Source organism: Papaver somniferum, chromosome 3 (genome assembly GCF_003573695.1).
Source record: "Papaver somniferum cultivar HN1 chromosome 3, ASM357369v1, whole genome shotgun sequence".
In the NCBI taxonomy this organism is placed as follows: Eukaryota; Viridiplantae; Streptophyta; class Magnoliopsida; order Ranunculales; family Papaveraceae; genus Papaver; species Papaver somniferum.
Window position 1 is genome coordinate 162,870,781 of NC_039360.1, and position 25,745 is coordinate 162,896,525.

The 25,745-nt window shown below is 37.0% G+C and overlaps 2 protein-coding genes across 2 annotated transcripts; one reads left to right on the top strand and one right to left on the bottom strand.

Annotated features, from left to right (window-relative positions):
• Positions 1-13,310: 13,310 nt before the first annotated feature.
• LOC113357894 (mannan endo-1,4-beta-mannosidase 6-like) lies at positions 13,311-15,556 on the bottom strand. The gene is made up of 5 exons (XM_026601383.1): positions 14,807-15,556; positions 14,520-14,720; positions 14,280-14,402; positions 13,973-14,184; positions 13,311-13,881 (listed from the first exon to the last, which is right to left on the bottom strand). The coding sequence occupies exons 1-5, from the start codon at positions 15,404-15,406 to the stop codon at positions 13,446-13,448; spliced, it is 1,572 nt and encodes a 523-aa protein (XP_026457168.1). The 5' UTR covers positions 15,407-15,556; the 3' UTR covers positions 13,311-13,445.
• A 1,852-nt stretch (positions 15,557-17,408) lies between these two features.
• LOC113357895 (receptor-like protein kinase FERONIA) lies at positions 17,409-21,286 on the top strand. Its single transcript, XM_026601384.1, has one exon. It carries the CDS (start codon positions 18,129-18,131, stop codon positions 20,931-20,933), a length of 2,805 nt encoding a protein of 934 aa, XP_026457169.1. The 5' UTR covers positions 17,409-18,128; the 3' UTR covers positions 20,934-21,286.
• Positions 21,287-25,745: the final 4,459 nt, after the last annotated feature.

The window sequence follows — 25,745 nt, forward strand, 5'->3', positions numbered from 1 at the left end:
CTTTCTGTGTTTTTAACCCTACAGTTCGGTTACATGGAGGTTTTTAAAAGTTTGCGATCGAACCGAACTCAGTGGTCATAGTTCGGTGCTTACAGTACTCAAAATACTAGGAATAAGAGTAAGGTTCGGTTACATAAAAAAAATTCTTTCTATTTTTTTAACCCTACAGTTCGGTTACATGGAAATTTTACAATTTCTATGCGAAACAACCGAACTCTACAGTTCGGTTAGGAAGTTCTGAATCATATAGAACCGAACTGTTCTTCGTGTTCTTCAGTTCAGTGAGTTCGGTTAGGAACCTAGGAAAAATAGAAAACACGTTCTAACCGAACTCAACACTGTAACTACCATTTCAAGCCTATTTTGATGATTTCTATTCAATTGAATCGATGAAAAACAAATTAAAATGAATGGGTTTGTCGAGAAAAATTTATGAATAGATGATGAAGACGAGTTTGAAATGAAGAAGAAGAAGAAGAGGGGAAGAGGAAGACGAGTTTGAAATCGAATATTTTTTTTTAGATTAGGGTTAATGATAGGGTTAGTATTAGGATTAATGTTAATTAGATTAAGGGCAAATTAGTAAACTTGCTAAGTAGGATTATTATTAGGACATCCCTTATCATTGTAGGGTGGGTGGCCTAATAGGAACATGGTCCCCAACAAAACCATGGTCCCAAAAAAAATGGTTCTTAATCAAGTCCAAACCAAATTTATACGGTGGTTACACAAGAATCTGTGTAATAATTTATATAGTGGCGGAAGTAGAATACCGTGCTAGAAAAGTTTCCAAAAAGATTATGCATATTTATTTGGGCTTTGCAATAATTGTAGTTGGGCTTGATTGGTAATTCACTACTTATATTAGAACGGTTTTTTGGGACTAGTCAAAAATGATGGGGGACTACTATGTGATAAAAATGTCCACCCTACATTATAAGGGGTGTCCTAAAATATTAGGGTAGACTAATCTATCCTTGTTCTAATTAAGGTTATAACTAATCCTAATAACCCACTAATCTAACTCATTATCCACTAATTAAACCTTAAAATCAGTTTCAAAACTGATTATTTATTTTATTCTTCTTCTTCTCTTCTTTTCCTCTTTTTTTTCAAACAAAAACACCAACGTTAACCGTCGATTCGAAAAAAATTCATCATCAATTAATCCATCTTTATAAGCAATGCGTGCCAAGCAAACACCAAGACTTCCAGGATTGAGTCCGGGACTCCCACATATAGTGAATCTTCCTAAAGAATTGCTAATTCAAAAACCACTTGAAGAACCCTTTAGAGGCAGAATAAATCAATCAACAACAACCAAGAAGTCTGTTTCAAGTGAAATGCAAATCCGCGGGTACTTTCCTTCATACCCATTCTTTTCAATGCGTTATTTGTTGAACAAATCGATTAGAAATCATCAAAACCCATTGAAAATGGCAGTTACAATAGATATTTCGGTTAGGAGAATTTTTTTTGTAACCCTAGAATTGGCAACCGAACTTCCAAAATAAGAACCATTCGGTGTGCTCGCAACTCTTAGGCCAATATCTGTTTACCGAACTTACAAAATAAGAACAGTTCGGTATGCTCGCAAAACAAATTCTCGTAACCGAACTCTATTTTTCCTTTGAAAGAATGAGTTCGGTTTTGTCGATAATTTCACTGGGTAACCGAACTGTTGAAATAGTTTGTTCGGTATGCTCGCAAAAAAAATTCTCGTAACCGAACTCTATTTTTCCTTTGAAAGAATGAGTTCTCTTTTGTCGATAATTTCACTGGGTAACCGAACTGTTGAAATAGTTTGTTCGGTATGCTCGTAAAATAAATTCTCGTAACCAAACTCAATTTTTCCTTTGAAAGAAGTAGTTCGGTTTTGTCGATAATTTCACTGGGTAACCGAACTTTTGAAATAGTTTGTTCGGTGTGCTCGCATAAAAAACTCTCGTAACCGAACACAATTTTTCAAAAGTTAAGAATGAGTTCGGTTTTCTCGTTAGCTTTTTTGGTAACCGAACTGTTGAAATATTTAGTTCGGTTTCCTCGCATTTTTTTCAGATAACCGAACTATAGTCTGTTGATGCTGTGTTTACTTTATTCTTTAGTTGTATTTCCTATTTCATTTGATAACACAATGTTCTCTTATGTAGTTAATACTTTGGTTTTTGTTCATTAGGAACAAAGGAAAAAGATTGAGACAACAAGTAGGTGAGGATTTGAAAACTCCCACCCCTCGCGGAGGAAAGCATTTAGATTTCTGAAAGCGTGGTACCACAATTGCTAACACATGGAGGGGGCTTGTTACCGGAAGTTGAACAACAAAGAGAAGATGATGATGATGAAGAAGTGAATGAAGAGGAGGAAGAAGATGAAGGAAATGAAGAGGTTGAACAACAAAAAGAAGATGTGGAAAATTTAGAGGAAGCAGAACTAGGATCCGGCAAAGAAGGAGAAAGACAATAGGAGGAAGACGACGAAGAGGAGGAAGACGATGGAGAGGAGGAAGAGGATGAATAGGAGGAAGAGGAGGAAAAAGAGGAGCAAGAAATTGTTCCTGTCGTCGAGAAAAGGAAGCCGAAGACGCCTAGCAAAAGATACTCACACATTCCCCCTGCTAATTTATGTTTGGATCCAGTGGAGCCAACTTATGGTGCTCCAAATGATGGAGGGGCAACATTGTTTGGATACAAACACTCATGGGATGCTAAGACTATGCGACAAGGGTATCCTTTAAGTTCATTATTAACTAACAAAACGTTAAAAAAATTGGTTAACTCACAAAACATAAGAAACAAATTTGGACATGTTTCGTCAAGTATTAATAGTGTTATGTTCTTTTCGTAGGATCATAAGGATGTAGTCCGTCTTATTAAACGTCAAAAGGCATCCAAATGGAATCTTTCTTTGGAGTGTGCCGAGTTTCAAGCTAAGGTTATACAATGTGTGTTATACCGAGCTATTGAGTTAGCACATGTGGAATTTGACGCTGTTGCCGTATCCGCATTTATCGAGAGGCATTATCCCGAGACATATACAATGCATCTTCCATTCGGCGAGATGGGAATTACTCCCGGTAATTGCCATAATATCACCGGCTTACCATTGGAAGGTAATGTCTTCGAGAAGGCTACAACCCCTCGATGAGTTATGAAGCTCTTGAAGCATTGGCTCAAAAATATCTAGGATGGGATGCAAGAAAGTCTCAATGTGAGTTTAGTCGTTCTGTGAGGTCCCCTAAAAAAGGCGATGAGAATAATCCATATGAGGCAAATGGAACATCGAAGAAGAAGTTGAAGAAATTCAAGTTGGTTAAGTTGAAGGCAGCATTTTCAGATACCAAAAATAAGGTGGCGAAAGGAAAGTTGGTGATGGACGGGGAGACCCTTAGGCATCATGTCACCGCTTATTGGTTATATATGCTAGGAACTGTCATTTTCCCCCACACATATGGAAATAGGGTGGATGCACATTATCTACAACTTTTGGAGAATCTCGATGAGATGAACAATTACTCTTGCACCACATGTGTGCTTGCTTTTATTTTAGAAGAGATGAACAAAGGGTCGAGGATTAAGTGTAATCAAATTGGAGGTTACTTAACTCTTGTTCAGGTGAGTTTTTCTACATTGTCAATTAGCAAATTATTCACTAAATTTTTCTGCTTCCAATTCAATTTTCATGTACCTGGATATTTTTGTAGGTTTGGATTTACGACCACTTCCCTTCATTGGGATTGGGTTCAGAAAAGAAACCTTATCCCTATGGCCAACCTACAACAGGAAAGTGGCTTTTTTTGGATGCACAAAAGAAGTATAAAGAAGAGCAGTTGATTTCGTTGAGGGAGAGATTGGATGAACTTACGGTGAACGATGTCGTATTTCACCCATACGGCGTACCCCATGATGCCTCTGTAGATGAAGTGATTGCTTTCTCTCAAGTCGCGCCTTACTATGGTCCAATTTGGCATCCTAACGGCTACGCAATATATAATCCAAGGAGAATACTAAGACAAGTTTGTTGCGTCCAAATGGATCCCGACGTGGAGCATGAAAATTTCACTTTGCCGGTTGAAGGAATAAAGAACTCCGAGAAGTATTTTGAGCCAAAACATGTACCAACCCCTGTGGTAGCACATTTGAATGCATTTACTACCTACCACGTAACACAAGGTGATTTTGTACCTTGTGAAGGAGATGTAACTGCATGTGATGAAGCTTATATGGAGTTTTATGAAGAAATTATTCATCGTTTTGTGATTAATAAAGAACAACAAGCTAAGACTGATGCGGCGAAGGCAAAAGATAGGAGGCTAAGAGAGGTCCGAAGGAGGTGCCTATTTGTGGAGAAGAAGCTAAAAGGTTATGGGATAATGTGGTAAGAAAATTTCTTTCTCTTATACTATTCGGTTATTTCAAACTATTGGAAAAATATTTACTAGTTCCTAAAATTTGAATTAGGTGTTGAAGCGTTCGAAATTGTTGAAGAAGTGGATGGATAAAATCAAAAGTGGAGAGCCGATGGAGACTAAGGAACAAACCGCCTACTACAAGCAGTGGGAGGGTCTCATAACTAAAAGAACGGTGGAGCCAAGTAGGTCTAGGCAATTAAAGAGGGGTCGACAACAAGGTGAAGGTTCAAGTCGCGCTGTAGACGAAACCGGTGGAGGAGACGAAACCCCAAGTGACGAGGAAGTTCGTCCCAAAACTCGTGGTAAACAAGGAGGTAGCAAGAGGGGTCGTAAAAGTGGTCGTTAGTGATTTCGTATGCTTTTGGTTTCAAAAAACATCTTACTTATGGATTTCGTATGATTTAATTTGGTGTGTTTGTGTTTTTTAAACAATTACTTAAGGATTTCGTAGTTTGGTATGTATAACACTTTCATATTTGTTTTAGAACCTTGTTTTTGTTTTCAATTTTTATTGGGTTTGTGTTTTCAATGTTATAAGACTGAAATTTTGTAATACAGTATGGAGTTCGGTAACCTGTGATAAAATACTAGCCATCGAACTGCTTGTTCGGTGACCTGATAAAACTATACCAGATTGTCGAAGTCTCAGTTCGGTTCCCTCGCAACATTTTCATTCATTACCGAACTCTGTAGACTGAAACAGTTAGCTGTAATATACTGGCAGGTTAAGGAGATTTGTTCGGTTATCTAGAAAATTTAAACGTTCACCGAACTATTAGTTCGGTTAGCTCGGAAATTATAGATAACTTGCCGAAATACTCTCTGTAGGCTCAAATTTTAGTTCGGCAATGGTAAAATTACTCTGGTAGCCGAACTACTCTCTGTAATACACTGGCAGGTTAAGGAGATTTGTTCGGTTATCTAGAAAATTTAAAAGTTTACCGAACTATTAGTTCGGTTAGCTCGCAAATTATAGATAACTTGCCGAATACTCTCTGTAGACTCAAATATTAGTTCGGTTACGTCGCAATTTTTTTCTCCTAACCGAAGTTTTCTATGAAAACCTATATATTGAGTTCGGTTACATCGATTTTTTTTCCTAGCCGAACTTTTAATTCGGTTACGTCGCAACTTTTTTTCCTAGCCGAACGTTTCTCTGAAAGCAAAAACTCCATTAAAGCTGAAAAACCTCCATTAAAATGGAGTTCGGTTACCTGCGTCTTCTGAACTAAGTAACCGAACTCTACATAAAGAACAATTTGGTTACTTCGCAAGGAAGGTTAGGTAACCGAACCACTTTGACCTAGCCGAAATTTCTTCCTGAAATTTTCGATTTTTCCATTTTTTGCATAATTCAAGCTACATTGACTAAATCTGAGCAATACATGAATACCCATAACTTCATCTTCTGGTTGTGGTTGATAAAATCCATCATTTGGTTCGTCACATTGAGTTTTGGGAAGATTTTTTTGGGTTCTTTGTTCATCTTCTTCTTCTTCTTCTTCTTCTTCTTTCTCACAATAATTTTGATTCTAACAAACCTATCATATTATTAACTCACTAATCACTAACTAATTATTACACTAACACTAAGAAATCATTACATTAACACTAATTTGAGTTTCAAGGGCTTTTTTGGTATTAATAAAAAATTAGGATAAGGGGTGACCCAACTTTACTTCCACTATCCACCCATAGTAGTCCCCCCACAAAAAGGGAGTATCCCTAAGAAATCGTTCTTATATTAGGCCAAGTGTCATGGTTGGGTGTTTCTCTATAGCTTAAATGTAGCCAAGCGAAATGAGGGTTCAGTTGCGCCTCACTATGAGAGTTGCTTAGCCTAATAACATGAAAATCGAGTTTCCAAAAATCCACCGAAACTAAGTTTCCCTTTGGACCATAAAAGGGGATATTAAGTTTCTATAAAGCAAATTTTCATAACAAAAACTCAGATTTCGTGAGACATCACTTAGCTTAAAAGTTGTTACACTCTTTAGCTAATCCAAGAGAATTCGCCACATTAAAGTCTGGCGAAGCCTCATAGTAGTTGTCTTTCGTTATATTTAAGAAACCCAAAATTAGGGGATATCACCACAAATTTGGGGAACACTCACATATATATAAGACTATATTTTGGCCAAGGGATATTTTTTTCCAATGATGAGATATCAATAGTTACCCTAATAAAAACTAAAAACCTAAATTATTTGGTGTCTTCACTCCTCAATTGCTGACTGCACCTCTCTTCTTTTCCTCTTATTTCATAACAATGTAGTATCGACTGGTACATCAAAACTAAAAAGAAAACTAAAAACCTAAATTATTTGGTGTCTTCACTCCTCGATTGCTGACTGCACCTCTCTTATTTTCCTCTTCCGTAACAGTGTAGTATCGACTGGTACACCAAAACTAAAAAGAAAACTAAAAACCTAAATTATTTGGTGTCTTCACTCCTCACTTGCTGACTGCACCTCTCTTCTTTTCCTCTTCTTCCGTAACAATGTATTATCGATTGGTACACCAATGCAATACCGAATGGTGCACCAATGCAATAAAGAAAATCATGGAAGGTGAGGGCGGTATGTGGGTATGACCTAAGTGGATAACTCTTATGTGTTCATCGTTAATCAACCACTACCAAATTGCAAACGGATACAAGTTTCGTTAGTAACAAAATCATGTGAAAAGAACGCCAGATGGATTGTAACTGAAGGTTATAGTAAGAATAAAAATGATCTGATTTTGCATAATGTAACAACGGCAATGTTTGAGTTTCCTGTAGATGCGGACTTACGAGGAATCAAAGATGTTAATGTTAATGGTTTATTTACTCTTAAACAGAAAATCGGATCAAAAAAAAAAATCATAAAGGTTCAATTTTTGGAAGGTTGACTACTTGGAGTGTGATATTAGAATGTGAGAGTACTTGACCTCGTGGTATAGATTATATTTTTGTTTGGACACTGTGTAATAACAGTTAACACTACACTCGGGGGATACTAAATGCTAATCTAGGAATAATCAAGTTTTTTTTTTGGATCAGAGGTTTTTCAAATTACTTTATAATGTGTTTTTTTTTAAAGTATCCCCAAATTTGTGAGAGTATCCCCAAATTTTGGGTTCCATGTAAGTTATAGCTATATGCTACCGTAGTGCTTTTTCTAGGCTTAACCCGTGAGAACCTATACCAAATTACGTTTACAGTTATTGATGATAAAACTCATTTAGGTCCAAAACTTTGAAGAAAAAAGCAAATTTGCTCATAATAGAGTTTGAAACAGATTATTTTTTATGCCCCTGCATTGTGTTATCTTTTTGTTCTTTAGTATATTTATAGTAATAACTTTCCCCTCTAAATTCTGATTTTGGATTGTAACACCTTATACTATCGAACCGTTTATATTATTTCTACTTTGATCGATTAGTAAAATATTCATACAAGAGCTAATTTAAGTGGACAACTAGAATGCTGTGAATGTATATTTAAAAAAAGATTTGAATGGTGTTGTAGTAGATAACTGAAAGTCGAAAAATCCAAATACCAAATAACAAAGTCAATATAAAATATTTGATCGTATATGAAGTTGTGGTACGTCTAAAATATGTTTTGAGTTAGAAGTTACTAGATATAATATCTACCATAAAATCACTAGCATTATAAAATTATAACTGCGGTCGATTGAAAAGTTGAGGGTACATGTGTCGGTTACAAGTTTACTGTCATGATCTCCATTCTCTATCGCTAGAATATCGGGGCAAGAAAAACATTTTTTTCATAAAAAGGGTGATAGACGATCGAAATCTTTTTGTTTCATCATTTCTTCAAGTGACATACCCATAAAGATAGTTGTATAGTTGACAAAAATATAAAAGAGCATTAAAGAATTGATAAATTTATGGTTATAAGTTGAGAAAGATTGTCTAATTTTAAAAACCAAGAGAAACTATGACTAATCTTTACCATCTAATATATTCGTTACAACGTATCATCAGAAGACACCAAACGATATAATCCAACGGGTTCTGGGAAAAGAAAATGGTCATGTTTGATGTTTAAGTTTGGAATCATAACACTTGCAGCGAACTAAAATAGTAGGTATCATTTTCCTATAGTTACTTACTATCCATGAGATTCGTAAACATTTTAACATGTAGTCATGTTCCATCTATTTATTTTATTACAGAGATTATAGTCAAAGTCCATAAAAAGATTTTAAACTAACCTTATACCATGTATAAGATTTTTTGCTTTATTTTTGGCAATATAACATTTTAATTTAAGTTTGAAAAAAAATTAAGTTTGAAAACATTTCTTAAATATATATAGTTTATGCTTTTAGTTTGAAAACATGTTTATCATACACTCGATGATGAACTAACACTATTGCACAGAATGAATGGAGAATCATAGAAAAAAGGTTACTGAATCCCTTGGGACCAAGGAAAACCAATCAGCAAAATCAAAAACCTAAGCAGTTTTGATAGGTTGGAGGCTTAAACTCAGCAAGATCAGAGGGACCAAGATGTAATAACTCTTTTGTTCTAATCAATCTATATTTATTATCATAGGGACCAAGATGATGTCGTGAAGCAGAAAGATTCCTTATTTGCAGAAGCTGGGAGTTTAAGTAAAGAGATACATAAGGTCAGAGAAGATCATGACTTCCAAGTGGCGGAAGTTACGAGACTGACAGCCGGAGTTGTCAAGTACCAAAAAATTACAAGAAAATCAACCAAAGATTTGGACAAGTTATCAGCAGTTTCAGCAACTCTTGAGGTTTGTTATTGTATTCTCGGGGTATTCATTTTAATTCTCTGACTTTGTAAGAATCTCAATTCCCTCTTTTGCAGGAAACTTATTCTTCTTCAAGCCAAGTAATAAAGATACTGCAACAACAGCTAGGTGTTACCCATCACAGGTTGCAGGTAAAGTTGCTGCACTTGATTGCTACCAATCAGCTGGTTTTACCGTAAACTCGCTACTTGACACAAGTTTACGCTTTTTAATAGCGCTTTACGCTTTCTAAAACACTGGCTGCAACAATGAGTAGTATTTGGAATTACTACTCATTTATGTTGGAATTACAATGAGTTATTTATGGATTGGTCGCTCAAATACACACAATGACAAGTCTAATATGGATGATTTTTCTTTCTGTTGGGTCCCAGATTTGGAGAATATGGCAGATGACTTGGAAGACCAAGTGGCCAATGTTGAAATTCAAGTTTTCGAGGGGAAGAAGCTCCAAGAAGAACTTGAAGATACCATATCTAAACTGCGGTTAGAGAAACAACGAGATAGGTGAGGCAAATTGGTTGGTCAGCTGAATCATCAAGTGTAGTTTTGTTTTTAGAAAAGTTATTTCCAAGTCCATTGAAACTTGGAACCATAGTGTGGAATTGTGTAAGTTGTTAATTTGATTGTTTTTTTTTGTTTTTATGCAAGCGGCGGCAGAAGCGCCGAGGGCTGCGGCTGCAATGACCAAAAATCATTAGGTAAGTGATTATTCTTGTAGATCTGAGTATCTATTTTGGTTTCTAGTTTCACAATATCAAATCTGTTCATATCCTGTTGTATTGTTTTGATTTTCTTTTTCTTTTTTAATTTTTTTTTGAAATGATTTTCGATTTATTTTCAATTTTGATTTTTTATTTAATGCAATAAATTAGATAAGAAAACAACTTAAGCAAAATGGATTAGCGAAGAAGAAGAAAATGGGCCTAATAAATTTCTTAGCACAATGTATAACATTAGATAGACCTAATTGTGTAATCTTTTAATCTTGCACCAGTTCAGATCCAGCTTCTTCTACAACATCTTTTCTCGCCAACACAACCTTTTCCACAGTCCTTCTTTATATTGAAATGAGAGAAGCCATCAAGAATTCCACTGAATAAAGGTTCTTCCTTGATATTATACCCGCGACTGACCCTATTTTATGTTTGGTGATACCTTTGATAAAGACATATTCTTCTTCCGTTGTCCATTGTTCCTTGTCTTCTTTTCAGTTCCGTTTGAATTCCTCTTTATCTTATTTGTTTTTGCGATTGGCTTTCTCTTCGTCATCTTTGCCATGGTAACACCTGCTAAAGGCACACGAGTTTCGAAACATCATCGACAATTAAATTAAAGCATATATAGATGCACTATAGTACCGAACATACGTTAATTTCAAATCTTAGAAAATTTGGTAACAATATCATACTACTAAGTGCATGCTTAGAATATAAGTCGCAAACATTTCACCCCGTTAAAATTGCAAATATCGGGTGCCTAACTAAGTTATTTTACCAAACACGTCATAGGAAGCTTCAGTATCATCCTTGCATGACGTGCATCGGTAAAAAAAAATGAAATTATATTCATGTTTTTAGAAAATACAAAATATATAAATATGGTATTCTTGATGAATTGCAATATTCCTGAGAAAACTTTGCTTGTTTTTGATAATTTTAGAAATTGGAAAATTAGATATATTAGCAGCAAGAAGAATAAAGTTGCAATATGCTTGTAAATTTAGTAGGAATATGGGATTACTAATAATTGAATTAACGATCCGCTCAACGTCATAAGCTACTGATTATATTGAAGGAAAAACTACATGTGATTTGCTTAATTTCTATATAAATGTGACACTTTCTTTGAAGATATACTCAGGTGTAATAAATGGATCATTTCTTCTAATTATAAATAGTTATGTAACAGAGAAGATGTTGCTCTTATTCGTTGTTGGCTACATATTGTAAGGAGAAATATGACCAGCCAGTATTTATAGGAAAGCGTGTGTCAGTGGTTGAAGCGTTTCACAATAAAAATTTAAGAACCAATAAGAGCCTTAAACTTGATTTTCATTCATCAATAAGTATGTTAGAAGTTATACATAAGTTTTGGGGATGGTTCAAGATGGTAATCCTGGATTGTCCAACGAAGAACTAGTGAGTATCCTCATAACTTTTTCTTCATTTTGAACAATTCCATCCTAGTTTAATTAAAATCATATATTAACTTGTTGTTTATCTATTATTCAGAACGCCATGGCATAAGTCCAATTTGTTGAAGAAAATGGAAGAAAGTTTAAGCATTTCGAATACTATGAACTTTCTAGGTTGTATGATCCTGGGTTTAATCCATTTTATTTGTTTTAATCCATTGTAGTTTGATGTTACGGCTGAGGTATGAAATCAACTTTCTTTGTGTGGAAGTCTAAATGTAATAAGTATATAAAATGGAAGTCTAACTTAAGGTCTAAATATTTTCATTAATTAATATTACTGCCACTTCTTCCATTCAACATGCTCGTGAAATGTTTTTTCTTTGTTTTCGGGACGTAGGTTGTCAACTTTCAAAACTGAAGATTTTCTTTGTCTTTTAGTATAACATTTTCCCGGATAAATCTCATAAACTTGCACAATTCTTTCATTTTTACCATTTTTATAAAATTAAAACATATCTTATTTACAGCAGCCACAAATTTGGTTTTATAAAAAAGTAAGACAGTCTTATGAGATATTTCAAGAGAAAAAAATTTAGTGGAAAAAGTTGAAGAAAAGATTGAGTGTTGACATGAGTTAAATGTTTGAAAATGTTCGAACGGATTGATTATTTGTAGGGGCAAAGTAGTAGTTATAATTTGACCAAAAGTTAAGTTATCTTCCTTTTGGACCTAAGACTTGGGGTGGCCCAACGCCTTTAAGGGTTGGGTTAGGCTACAAATCCCCTCTTTTTTGCATTAAGATAGTTATATGGGTTAGGGAACCCTCCTCTTCCTAGGGCGTCCCTTTCTTATGTACCAACAAAGAGTATTAATATAATTCTACTGATTTAAAGATATTATAGTAATTTTAACTATCAATGGGACATCCTTTATAAACATCCATAAGATAGAGTTATAACAAGTCCCCTCCGTTTTGCATAAAGATAGTTGTATGGGTTAAGGCTCCCTCCTCTTCCTAGGGTGTCTCTTTCTTATGTACCAATAAAGAGTATTAATATAATTCTGCTGATTTAAAGGTATTATAGTAACTTTCACTATCAATAGGCCACCCCTTATTAACATCCATAGGATAGAGTTATAAATACATATGTCCCGAAATTATTTGGTATGACCTAAATAGCCATCCTGAATTGGACCTCCTAGGAGTAGGCAATGCTTTAAAACCCAAACCTGGATATTACACCAGTAAAGTTACCGGGTTGGGTTAATCAGTTTCAACCGGTGGTTCAACCACTGGGTCAGTTGGGTTAAAGACTTGACTAACTTAGATGATAATTTTGGTTGTGTGATTTGAATTGGGATTTATTAAACTAAGTGAGTTATATTTATGTAATTAATGATTATGGATTAATTTCATATCAAAATATGGGGCTCAATAGTTTTGTGTTATAAGGTGGAGGTCACTAGTTAAATCCTGAATAGACACAACTTTTTTAAAACAATAAGAATTGTATAAGGTTTGAACCGTTGTAAAACCAGCCGGTTCAAGTAGTTCACAGGTTCAACCAGCCGGTTTACTTGATTCACCGGTTTTTTAGGATAGTTATTGGTCACTATTCACCCAGTCCGGATGGTTCGTTGGTTGGATCGGCCAGTTCGGTCCGCGTTTTAAAACATTGCCCAATAACTTTGGGATTAGTAATTTCTACATACTATTTCCGCTAATAGAGTTAGTTTGTTTTTTGACGTCAAGAGTGAGAGTTCATCCTCTGACTAACCGGGCCGGGCAATTCCCAGTTGGTTTCAGAGTTTCTTTATTACCGATAGCTGTTTAAGCCAACTAGTCAATTGACTTGATCGTCTTTGCTAAACAAAAATAAGACCCGTTCTACAAGTTCATGTGAGTCCAAGTTTTCTTTAATTCAGCGGCTACGCTATTTTGCGTCATTTTGCTTTCGGGCTTCAGCTTCGAAGAATCTCCACAGTTTATAAAGAGAACCAAAAGTGCCCAAACTACGATTACAAATTTATATCTATATGTAATTACTTACACGCACAGAGTAATTTATATGTGATAATGTACGACAAGAAAATCAATTCTACTACTGGTCGTCTACGGCTACAGATGGCAACGCATTTTTCTTCTTGCTGCAAACCCAGTGGCACCTCCAAGAGCAGCGAGAGTTGAAGAGCATAAGCCTAGTGGAATGAAGAGAAATAATGTTTGATGTCGCCGGAGACTTTGATAGAACAATTGCGTATCCATCATTCATGTATTCAGTATCCTCTGGGAAGATCTGCCACAGCAGACTTCCAGCTCCGCTCCCTCCTTTCTTTGTTGAATCCAATATCGTTTTGTACACTGTGCTAATCAACGTGTCTCTGAACGATGCATTGTATCCGCCGTCCCTCACCGATACTCCAAACTCGGAAAATATTACGGGCATCCCACCAAGCTTCTTCTCAGCATCTTCAATGTGAGACTTCATCCACGACGTCACAAATTTTATGTGTGCATTTGAAACCGATGGGGAAATCCTGTGGAGTTGAACAATTTCAGTTAAACAATCAGGAGTGCACGAATTGGTCAAGCAATGCCATACCTATGTGCATATATAAATGTACTTACCAGGAGTCTGCATACATGTGAACCGAAGCAAAATCAATACCCAGAGCCTGGTGGTTCCGGATAAAGTCAGTTCCTACTTGTTGGGCTACCTTGTTTGGATTGAGTTGAACTCTGTCTGGCGTCGAAGGGCCATAAAATCCTTCCACTCCAATTTCCAGAAGGTGGTTCAGATCGATGGATTTAACGTGCATTGCCATTTCTTGTATCCATGCCTTTAGATTTGGCAACAAAATTGAAACCATGAGCACACAACATACAAATATTTAGAATTTCAGCTCTTATCATATTAACTAAACTCAATAATTACCTGCAATGTATCTCCGGATGGATCAGATGGGCACCTAGCCTCGTTCATCAATTCCCAAGCAAAAATTGTAGGATCATTCTTGTATGTCACATTCGTAAACGTGTTCACTCGATTAAGAAGTGTCTGCAGATACACATATAGCACAAGGCAGCCACCAATACAAAAAGCTTTAAAAAAGAAGCAACCAGGAATTACAATTAGTCGAAAAAAAAAAAAAAAAAAAAGAGTTGAATTGCTTGCCTTGACATGATCCTTATAGTAAGTTCTGAGAGTTGGGTGCGTGAAGAAATCGTCGTCTGAAGTGAGATTAGTAAGACCAGCAAACTCCTTGCCCCATTTCACATATTGGGATTTGCCGCCATAGGATTCCCAGTTATTGACTAATGACATTACAAGCCTGATCTTATACTTCTTCGCTTCACTCAATACAAAATCCAGTGCCTGTGCAATCACATGGCAGTTAAAGGAATATACATACGAAAACATGTTTGCAGTAGTATATGTAATCACGTATGTTTAGCATGTACCTTGAAAATGTCTTGGTCGTAGACTCCAGGTGATTTTTGAAGGGCTCTCCATCCACCATCATTAAACCCCCAAGTCCTACAGACAGTGAGTCCCACGGAGGAGGCTTCTTGAAAGATTTGACTCACTTTACCTTTGGTTGAATCGTCCGCTGCAAATAGCATCAACCAGTATGTATTGAACCCATTCACATAGAAAGGCCTAACGGTATCCTGTTGCTTCGATGTCGAAGTAGGCATAATTACAAACTGATTTCCTTTCCTAGACACCATCTCCCACTCCTGGTCACTCCCCAGCAGATCATCAAAATCACCATCTTCTAAACCATAATCTTCGTCAGAAGAAGACGATGAGAGATAATTGGTAGTACTACTCTGGACCGACGCTGGTGCTCCTCCTCCGAAATGCTGATCAGTTGCAACCACTACGTCAGGAACACTAAGACCAATATCAACACCGTTAGTACTAATCGAATTGCTGGATGATTTTCCAATAACAAACGATAACCAAAAGATTGTCATTATTACTGAGAGATGAACTGTGGACATTTTTGTTTTATAACCAAGTAATTTGGGTTTCCTCCTCTGAGTATTATTGATCATGTTTGCTCAATTGTTGTTAAACCAACTGGACTTGCTAGCTAGGTACATATATCCACTCTCAAAACACTCTGATTTGTGGAGACATATGATGAGTGGTAATTAAGTAAGTGTCTGGCTTTGAAGCAAAGAAAACTGTGTTTTAAGCTTGCATCAACTTAATTTGTTATTCTATTCTAACTGCCACATATATACATGCTATAGCCATCGACATGAAACTGAAAAGAAAAATTGGAAGCAAGCTAAGAGATGAAGGAAAATGAATAAGCAATAAGAGGGGTTACTCAAGTGTGAAGTAGCCGCAATTGCCAATTCATACGTATAGTAACATTTGTAAATGCTTTATAAAGCTATAGTCAGAGTAGTAGAGAATGAGCAAGGAATATATGTACTTTAGGCCGAGTTACTAAGTATTCATTTCATGCATTACTTTGAAGAAAAACAATCAAAAAAATCCGGCCCGAAAGATATTTAATTTCTTTTACTTACAGAGGAGGCCAAGTATCAAACAAATATCATCATCGGAAAAGAAAAATATCACCACTACTCTATTATTATTATTTTTTTATTCTCCAGCACAAATATATATATATATATATATATATCAATCAAGGCTCAAAACAGAGAAGACAGGAAAAAAAAAAAATCTATTTTCCTACCTTGTCTTGTTTTCATCCTGCTGCGTATGGCAGCTGATGCTGGTGGTGGCAGGAGTAGGAGTGATCGTATGATTCATATTCATGCCTATGTAGAGAAATTGAAAGTACTGATTGCACTCTCTTTCGGCTCCCCTGGTTCCCGAACAAAACAATGGATTGTAATGAAGATATTGAAATGGAGCTTCTCATCGTTTTTGGTATTCATTCATTCATTCAACCTCAACAGCTGTTTCATTTTTCTTGCGATTTCGTGTCGAACTGTCAATGAAATGAATTACGGAGCTGAAGTAAGTAACACGACAGATACTGAATACCTAATCTCACACGTGTACATCATTTTGTCTACTCGCTCTTCTAGCATTTGGCACTTGGAACGCTCGTCAGTTTGAGCAAGTCTTAGGGTGGAATCCATGCTATTCCAAATCTAGTGGCTTCTAAATTGGTGTTTTTCATGAAAAATCCAAGCAGGGTTCCAAAGTTTCGTTGTACTTTGCGTGGAATCCATTTGAGTGCCAATCAGAATAACGCAAAACGCTGTACAGAATAGCGCAGTAGAAAATAAAAAACGCTATTGAGAATAGCGTTGAACGCTATTGTGAATAGCGTAAGTCAAGCGCTATTAAGAACCGCGTTCAGCGCCATTTTTAATAGCTTTGGTAGGCGCTATTAAGAACAGCATTTAGCGCTATTGTGAATAGCTTCATCCAAAATTTATTTAGTTACACCCTTCTCACACCACATGAATGAATTTTCTGTTTTTGATGTTAATGTCTTAATGTTTTTTGTTTATAAAAAATTCAAAAACAAAATCTTCGAAAAAAAATAAATAATAATTTGGAATTAAATATTTAAATTTAGCTAATTTGAACCAATAAGATTACTTGAACCGAATTTCATTGACTAACATAACTTAAAATTACATGGATTGGAATAACTTAAATATGGATTGAAATAACTTAAAATTACATGGATTGATATAACTTAAAATAACTTTTCTTTCTCAAGCTTCATCATCGGTATGATCGCGGGATTGAAGCTCCGGGAATGTTGTTCTTAAGAAATTGATAGACATGATCATGTGGGAAATCTATGCCCTTAATTCCGAAATAGAGAGTTTTGGCGTTCGGACCGTTGACGTGGTCAAGCGCTATTCATAATGGCGTTTTTGTGGCGCTATTCATATTGGCTTTCAACGCTATTCTTAATAGCGTTTTTATTGCTCGACCGCTAGATTTGCAAGGAAGTGTGGCAAAAAATCAGAAGTCAGTTTGGCAAAAAAAAAGAAATCAGAATGACTTCTAAAAACAAAAAATCAGTTTTTTGTGAAGCAAAATAATTCAACTTATGATATCCGTTTCCGGTATCCAAACACGCTATAAAACAAGATAATTCCGCTTTTGACTTTTGTTTTTGGTATTATAGACAAAAAAACTTTAGTTTTTAACTTCAGTTTCCGGGAAAGTAAAAGCAGTGTTGCTTGCGCAATCCAACCGCACTGTAACCATCCAACACATGTTCACGCGTATGGTATAGCAACACCATTGTCACGATAAAAAGAAAACAGTGATATGATCTGTTTGTCAACACAACATGACCTTTGGTTTTGAGTTGACAGTCAACGTATGTCTGAATGAATATGAGGAAATTTGCCCCCATCCCATGACTTATTTGTACTTAAAAAAACAATAACTGAGTGGTGGTGGTGGTTTTGTTTCTTTATCCACCTCTTCTCTTCCCCATGTGCAAAGGTGCTTAATACAACTGTCTAATGTTCTCTCTCACTCATCACTGTCTTCCTCTTTCCCTTTTCTTCCTTTTTCACTTCATCATCTCAAACCCAAACCAAGCCATTAGCTGAGGCTGGTGGAGAGCACACAGATCTCACCACTTGACATCATACTTCTCATCACCAGATATACATTTTTCTCATCAACTCAAGAAGCTCCTTGTTGGTAAGATCCATTTATATGTTTTCAGATTTCTTTTCTTATGATTCTTCATCTCCTTCTCTAGTCACATAAATTTCTGTTTTCTGGATACATATTAGATAATTAATTAGGTGCTGAATGGTTCCATTTAGTAATTTTAACTCCATGGATCATCACAATACTACTAATTACAAGGAGAAGAAGAACAAGTCTTCTTCTTCTTCTCCAAACACAAATGCATTTAATGTCTTCATCTTCTGCACCGCAATCTTCTTCTTTTCAACCAATTCCACCTCTGCTCAAACTACTACTACTACTACACCATCATCATCGTATGCATCCACTGATAAGCTTCTTATAAACTGCGGTGCCACCGGAGATGATAAAGATCCCGATGGTCTAGAATGGACTACCGACATTGGTTCTAAATTCGCACCATCCACATCATCATCACTAAAATCCCCTGCTTCCACTCAAGACCCCTCAGTTCCTGAAATCCCATTCATGACTGCTCGTGTATTCCGCTCTGAATTCACCTACACTTTCCCGGTCTCATCCGGTCGGAAATTCGTCCGGCTATACTTTTACCCTGCTTCCTATTCCGGTCTCAACGCTTCCGATTCCCTGTTTTCTGTCACTGCTGGTCCGTATACACTGCTTAATAACTTCAGTGCTTCTCAAACTAGCCAAGCCCTCAATTTTGCGTTCATTGTCAAGGAATTTTCAATCCCAGTGACGGATGACAACGAGAGGTTGAACATAACCTTCACACCATCTCCCACCTCCAAATCATCATATGCTTTCGTCAATGGGATCCAGGTCGTCTCCATGCCTGATATTTACAGCAACGACGGTACTAGTGCCTTCATCATGGGAGAGTCGTCTCCTTTCAGCATTGATAACAGTACTGCACTCGAGAATGTCTTCCGTCTCAATGTAGGTGGAAACTACATTTCTCCAACCAAAGATGCAGGCTTGTTGCGTTCTTGGTCCGATGATTCTCCTTACATCTTCGGAGCAGGCTTCGGTGTCACTGATACGATTAGTCCTAATGCTACAATTGACTACCCACCAGGGATGCCGGATTATGTTGCGCCTAAAGATGTCTATGCCACTGCTAGAACAATGGGCCCTGATCTGCACATCAACCAGAATTACAATCTCACCTGGATTTTCTCAATCGATCCAGGGTTTTACTACTTGGTTAGGCTTCATTTCTGTGAGATCCAAGCGACTATGACCAAAATTAATCAGAGGGTTTTTCAAATCTTCATCAATAATCAAACTGCTGAGGATGCCGCGGACGTTGTTGGTTGGGCAGGGAAGAATAGAGTTCCTGTGTACAAGGATTATGTCGTTTTCGTTCCACAGGGAAATGGTGCTCAACAGGATATGTGGCTTGCACTGCATCCAAACACGGCATCCAAGTCCAACTATTATGATGCCATCTTAAATGGAGTGGAGATATTCAAAGTTAACATCACCAATGGAAGCCTCGCTGGACCTAATCCGATTCCCTTGCCTAAACAGGAAACCATTGATCCTGCTTCAGCTAGATCTTCGGGAAAGTCAAATAACCAAACTGGAGCCATTGCTGGAGGTGTTATAGGTGGTGTTGCTGCAATCTCGTGTCTTGCTTGCTTAATTTTGTTTCTGGTGGGAAGGCGCAGGCGACGCCAAGGGGATGGGAAAGGGAAAGGAAAAGAGTCTAGTGCTGGCGACGGGCCGTCAGGGTGGCTTCCACTTTCACAATATAGCAATTCACATTCTGGAGGTTCTGCAAAGACAAGTGCCACGGGCAAAAGCTATGCTTCTTCAGTTCCTGCCTCGAACCTCTGTCGTCACTTCTCATTCGCTGAAATTAAAGCTGCTACCAAGAACTTCAATGAAGGTCTAATCATCGGAGTTGGTGGTTTTGGCAAAGTTTATGCGGGTGAAATCGATGGCGGAACCACTAAAGTTGCAATCAAGCGAGGAAATCCACTGTCAGATCAAGGTGTAAATGAGTTCCAAACAGAGATTGAGATGCTCTCTAAGCTCAGACATAGACATCTTGTCTCTCTAATCGGTTACTGCGAGGACAACTCTGAAATGATCCTCGTGTATGACCACATGGCACACGGAACCCTTCGAGAGCACCTTTACAAGACTCAAAACCCTTCGCTCTCGTGGAAACAAAGGCTCGAGATCTGCATTGGGTCTGCTCGTGGTTTACATTACCTGCATACTGGTGCGAAACACACCATCATCCACCGAGATGTGAAGACAACAAACATTCTGTTGGATGAGAAATGGGTCGCAAAGGTTTCTGATTTCGGGTTGTCAAAGACAGGGCCAGCACTGGATCACACTCATGTCAGCACAGTTGTGAAGGGTAGTTTTGGGTACTTGGATCCCGAGTACTTCAGGAGGCAGCAACTGACAGAGAAATCGGACGTCTATTCGTTCGGTGTTGTACTGTTTGAGGTACTGTGTGCAAGACCGGCACTGAATCCATCTCTAGCCAAGGAGCAAGTTTGCTTGTCTGAATGGGCCATACACTGCTGCAAGAAGGGAATCATTGATCAAATCGTGGACCCGTTTTTGAAAGGGAAGATTGCACCAGAGTGTCTTAAGAAGTTTACAGAGACAGCTGAGAAGTGTTTGGACGATATAGGAGCAAACCGGCCGTCGATGGGTGATGTTCTCTGGAACCTTGAGTTTGCATTGCAGCTGCAGGAGAGTGCTGAAGAGAATGGGCTAGTGAAAGTGGAAGACTTGAGCATGACTGATGGCCAACCAAACTATAAGAAAGATCCAAATGATTTGAAGTCTGGAGACACATCGAGTAGCGTAAATACGACAAGCATGAGCATCGGTGGTCAGAGCGTTGCTAGTGAAGATTCGGATGGCTTGACTCCTAGTGCTGTTTTCTCACAGATCATGAACCCAAAAGGCCGTTAACCAACGGGAGCAGCAGGATAAGCAAGGGGTGGCTTACAATAATACTCTTTTACTGCTGACGACAAGGCATCTCTTGCTAAAACTTGAGTGATCAACGGCCCAACCCAAAGCAGCATCCTACCAGAAACGGACTGCGCGGTTACATGTAAGTTGTTTAAAGTCGGACATTGAGATTTCTTACATTACGTGATATTTATTTGTAACTTGTTTATTTTATAACTTCCCACAAAGAAATTGTACTGAAATTTGTTACTAGTTGATTATACATATATATTTTTTCTCATCGTGTCTGTCAGATTTCGTTGCCGGCAGCAACCAAAATCATCATCTGTATCATAAAGTGCAGAGTTAATCCGAATAATTTTGTCCAAGTCATTTTTTATTTACTGGATAAGCATCAACATGTCCGTAGAGAGACACTGGAAAAGCAGGAAAGCTAACCACGGCATGAAATCTGCTGCTGCTGCTGCAACTTTTATCTAGATAGACTTTAGATTAGAATGCATTTAAATAGGTCAACTAAAGTCTGGTAGTGGCGACATCCAGCCCATGTGAAAGTTGGTGAGGGGAGTCGGTGTCGTGATTCTCCTTTTAAGGCATAATGAACTGCAAAGACGGACCATGTACGCGTTTTCCAAATTTTAAATACGGATCAATTTAGCATCTATACCATATTTTGATTCTTCCAACTATAAATAAATTAATTAATTTACATTAGTGGCATCATCATCATACAAGGACAAGAGATCTTGGTCCAAGATACAACAAGCCATAATGGGCTTCTTTGGCACCATTGGGCCGTTGCAATGACATACATATTGCCGGTCAGATGGCACAACTTAATGAATGCTGTTAGTTTGAAATATTCATTCTTATGGTTGGTTTTAATTTAAATCATTAACAAAGGATTCAGGTGCCACTAATCATTAACAAAGGATGCTCATTTGTTAATACAGAATTATTCTGGTTCTGATAAGGTAATGTTGGGTGATGATACTTTGCTACCCATTGAAAAAACAGGCAATGTAGTTCTTGATACAAATACAAGTCAATTTCATTTAGATGATTTTTCATATGTGCCTATTATCAAGCAGAATTTATTATCCATAGCAAAGTTCACAGAGGATAACAAAGTGTCTGTGGAATTTTTTGAATGGGGTTGTGAAATAAAATATGTTAGAACAAGAAGGGTTTTGGCTGAAGGAAATATCAAGAACAATTTATATCCTATGGAGGGCATTACTTCATTTGCTCTAACTACAACTACCGCACTTACTGCATTCACTTCAAAGACTAGTAATGCACTTTGGCATAGGAGATTGGGTCATACTTCTACTTCAGTTCTCAACAAAATTGCTTCCACTTCATCAATTCAACTTGATTCAACAGCTGAGTGTCTTGTGAAGCTTGTCAGATGGGCAAAAATCACAAACTTTCATTCTCCTTATTCAAAAGAACTACCAGCACACCTCTACATTTAATTCATTGTGACATCTGGGGGCCAGCACCAACTACTTCATCTTTGGGATTCAAGTACTATATATTGTTCGTTGATGATTACTCCAGATATCACTGGATATATCCACTCAAGTGCAGAACAGAAAGTTTAGCCTGTTTTCAGCATTTTAAGACTACTACTGAGAATATTCTATCTGCTTCAATCAAATTTTTCCAATGTGATGGTGCACTGGTATTAGTAAAAGGGCAGTTCAAATAATTTATTGATAAATCTGGGATAGTTTATAGAGTTTCTTGTCCTCATCTACATCAACAAAATGGTCTAGCTGAAAGAAAGCATAGACACATCATAGAGATGGGTAATACATTATCTTTTCAAGCATCTTTACCAAAATCTTTTTGGGATGATTCATTCTTAACAACATCATACATAATCAACAGGCTTCTAACTAAGGTACTTCATTTCCAATCTCCTTATGAAGTGCTCTTTAATACATTGCCTGATTACTCTTTATTTAGAGTCTTTGGATGCTGTTGTTACCCAAATTTAGAACCATATAGAGCTGATAAACTTAGTGCTAAGAGTACAAAGTGTGTCTTCTTAGGATATAGCCCAATTCATAAAGGCTATAAATGTTATGATCTACAGACTAAGAATATTTATATCTCAGTTCATGTGAATTTTGATGAGACTTGTTTCCCTTTTGATTCACATTCTTGTACTTCTACAATTATTGGTTCTGATAATAATTCTCAAGATGCCTTTGCAATTCTTCATGATACTTCATAAAGGGTCTCTTCATATGATACAACTATTACTTCAACTACTTCTTCTTCTCCTATAGTTACAAGGTCCAAGACTGGTGTCTCAAAGCCCAAACAGTTAGCTTCTGATTTTGTATCTCATTGTGTAGCTAAATATCCAGTTTATTCTGCTTTTGCTGCTGAGATTACTTCATTGTCTGAGCCAAAGTCTTTCAAAAATGCTATCAAAATTCCACAATGGAAGAATGCTATGAGAGAAGAGAATACAACTTTAAAAGAGAATGATACATGAGATTTAGTTCCTAATGATCCAAGTTACAATGTATTGGGTAACAAGTGGGTTTACAAGGTTAATAGTTGAAAGTTGATGGAACTATAGACAAGTTTAAAGCTAGGCTTGTGGGTTATAATCAGCTGGATGGAATGGACTATTTCGAGACTTTTAGTCCTATAGTAAAAGCTACAACAGTTAGGGTTATTCTAATCATTGCACTCACAAGAAATTGGTCTATAAGAGAGTTGGACATTAGTAATGCTTTTCTCCATGTATTTCTTGAGGAGGATGTCTATATGGTGCAACCAAAGGGTTTTGAAGATGCTGAACATCCTGATTATGTTTACAAGCTCAAGAGAAGTCTGTATGGTCTTAAATAGGCTCCCAGAGCATGGTTTGATTCATTATGTGGATCCTTAACATATTTTGGGTTTTTGAGGTCTTCTTTTGATTATTCAATGTTCATCTATCAACATGGAGATTTTATGACTGTTATCTTACTATATGTAGATGATATCATTTTGGCTTGTTCATCTAATGTTCCGTGTGATCAGATTCTCATGCAGATTTATCCAGTCAAGGATCATGGTACTCTCCACTATTTTATGGGCATAGAAGCTAGCTTTCTGAATAACTCTCAACAACTTTTATTAACTCAGCAGAAGTACATTATTGAGTTGTTACAAAAGTATGATCTAATTGATTGCAATCCTTCTAAGACTCTAGTTGCAAAGGGTCCTAGACTATTTGTTTCTACTGGTGTGCCATTAGCTGATGTTACTATGTACAGAAGTCTAGTGGGAGGCTTACAGTATCTTATAATGACAAGGCCAGATACAAGTTTCACTGTCAACTATGTTGCACAGTTCATGCAGTCTCCTACAGATGAACATCTCTTGCTTGCTAAGAGAATTTTGAGGTACTTGAAAGACACTCTGGGTTATGGTGTTCTTCTCTCTGCAGGTGACATTACTTCTATCAGTGCATTTAGTGACTCTGACTGGGCAGGATGTCCTGATACCAGAAGATCAACTTCAGGCATGTGTGTATTTTTGGTATCTTCTCTAGTATCTTGGTCCTCCAAAAAGCAGCCTACTATCTCCAAATCTTCAGAAGAAGCTGAATATAAAGCATTGGCTATTACTGCAGCTGAGGTGGTCTGGATATCTTTCTTACTTGGAGAGCTAGGTGTGTCAATCAATACTCCTTTTAGTCTTAAATGTGACAATATTTCAGCCAACAACCTAGCTACAAATCCAGTTTTTCATGCCATAACTAAACATATAGAAATTGATTATCATTTCATAAAAGAATTGGTTAGTTCTGGTTTATTGAAGGTCAGCTATGTTACTTCTTCAGAACAGTTGGCTGACTTGTTTACGAAGGGCTTAGTTCATCCTGTTTTCCTTTCATTGACAAGCAAGCTTCTCTATTTACATAAGTATCATCTTGAGGGGGTTGTATGGATTCAGATACAACTAACTCCGATATAGTTAGCATATGAGTCAGTTTGTGAGTGTGTGTTTCACACAAGTCCTATAACTGTCACAGCTGTATTAACAGACTGTCAAGTCTTAATTGTGTCTGTATATAACAGACTCTGTCTGTACTGAATCCTGTGTTGAAAAACACAATAATAATATCTGATAAAAAAACTCTATTATATCTGTTAAAAAGTCTTTCAAGTTGTAATGGGGTAAGGGCTTGCTCAATTTTGCAATTTTGTTCTTTGGCTTTGATTTCTAACTCCACAATCCAACTGCAACATTTCTTTTGGAGGACAGGAACAATTTGTAACGTATCGAAATATTGATCGATATACCTGTGTCCATAAGTCCAATGGTTGACTCTCTGAACTTTGTGCTGGAATATCATCATCGATGAACAGCCTCACAAAACTTTAAAGGGAAACACCTCTGGGCAAATCGTAGGACTTTCCGTTGGGTCTTAACAATTTTGTAAGACATTGACAAAGAAATCAAAAAGGGATAACACGTTTTCAATATGCAAGTTTTTTTTTATAGATTTTGAGGTTAGTCTCAACTAGGATGAAATTTGGTCGACCACTTTTTCAATAATACGAGGCCCAATCCAATCCAAACTAGCATCGATCACTTGTAAATTCACATCAATAAACCATTTTTACACAAATTCATATTTCATACCACATATCAAATCATCAATGGAGAACGAAAGCGATGACTTTGTGTCCCCCTTAACATTTTTGGGGCTAGGCATATCAAAGGGTCCAGCCTTCCAGTGTCAAGTTGGGAAATGATGCGATGCGATGCGACTATAGAGGGTGGGTGAACAAT

Bases quoted from the DNA above. Each gene is read 5' to 3' on its own strand.
- LOC113357895 (XM_026601384.1), top strand. From the start codon at position 18,129: ATGGTTCCATTTAGTAATTTTAACTCCATGGATCATCACAATACTACT.
- LOC113357894 (XM_026601383.1), bottom strand. From the start codon at position 15,406: ATGATCAATAATACTCAGAGGAGGAAACCCAAATTACTTGGTTATAAA. The intron at 14,721-14,806 runs GTACATGCTAAA...GTGATTGCACAG, and splicing joins ACGACCAAGACATTTTCAAG to GCACTGGATTTTGTATTGAG. The intron at 14,403-14,519 runs GCAAGCAATTCA...GTGTATCTGCAG, and splicing joins ACTATAAGGATCATGTCAAG to ACACTTCTTAATCGAGTGAA.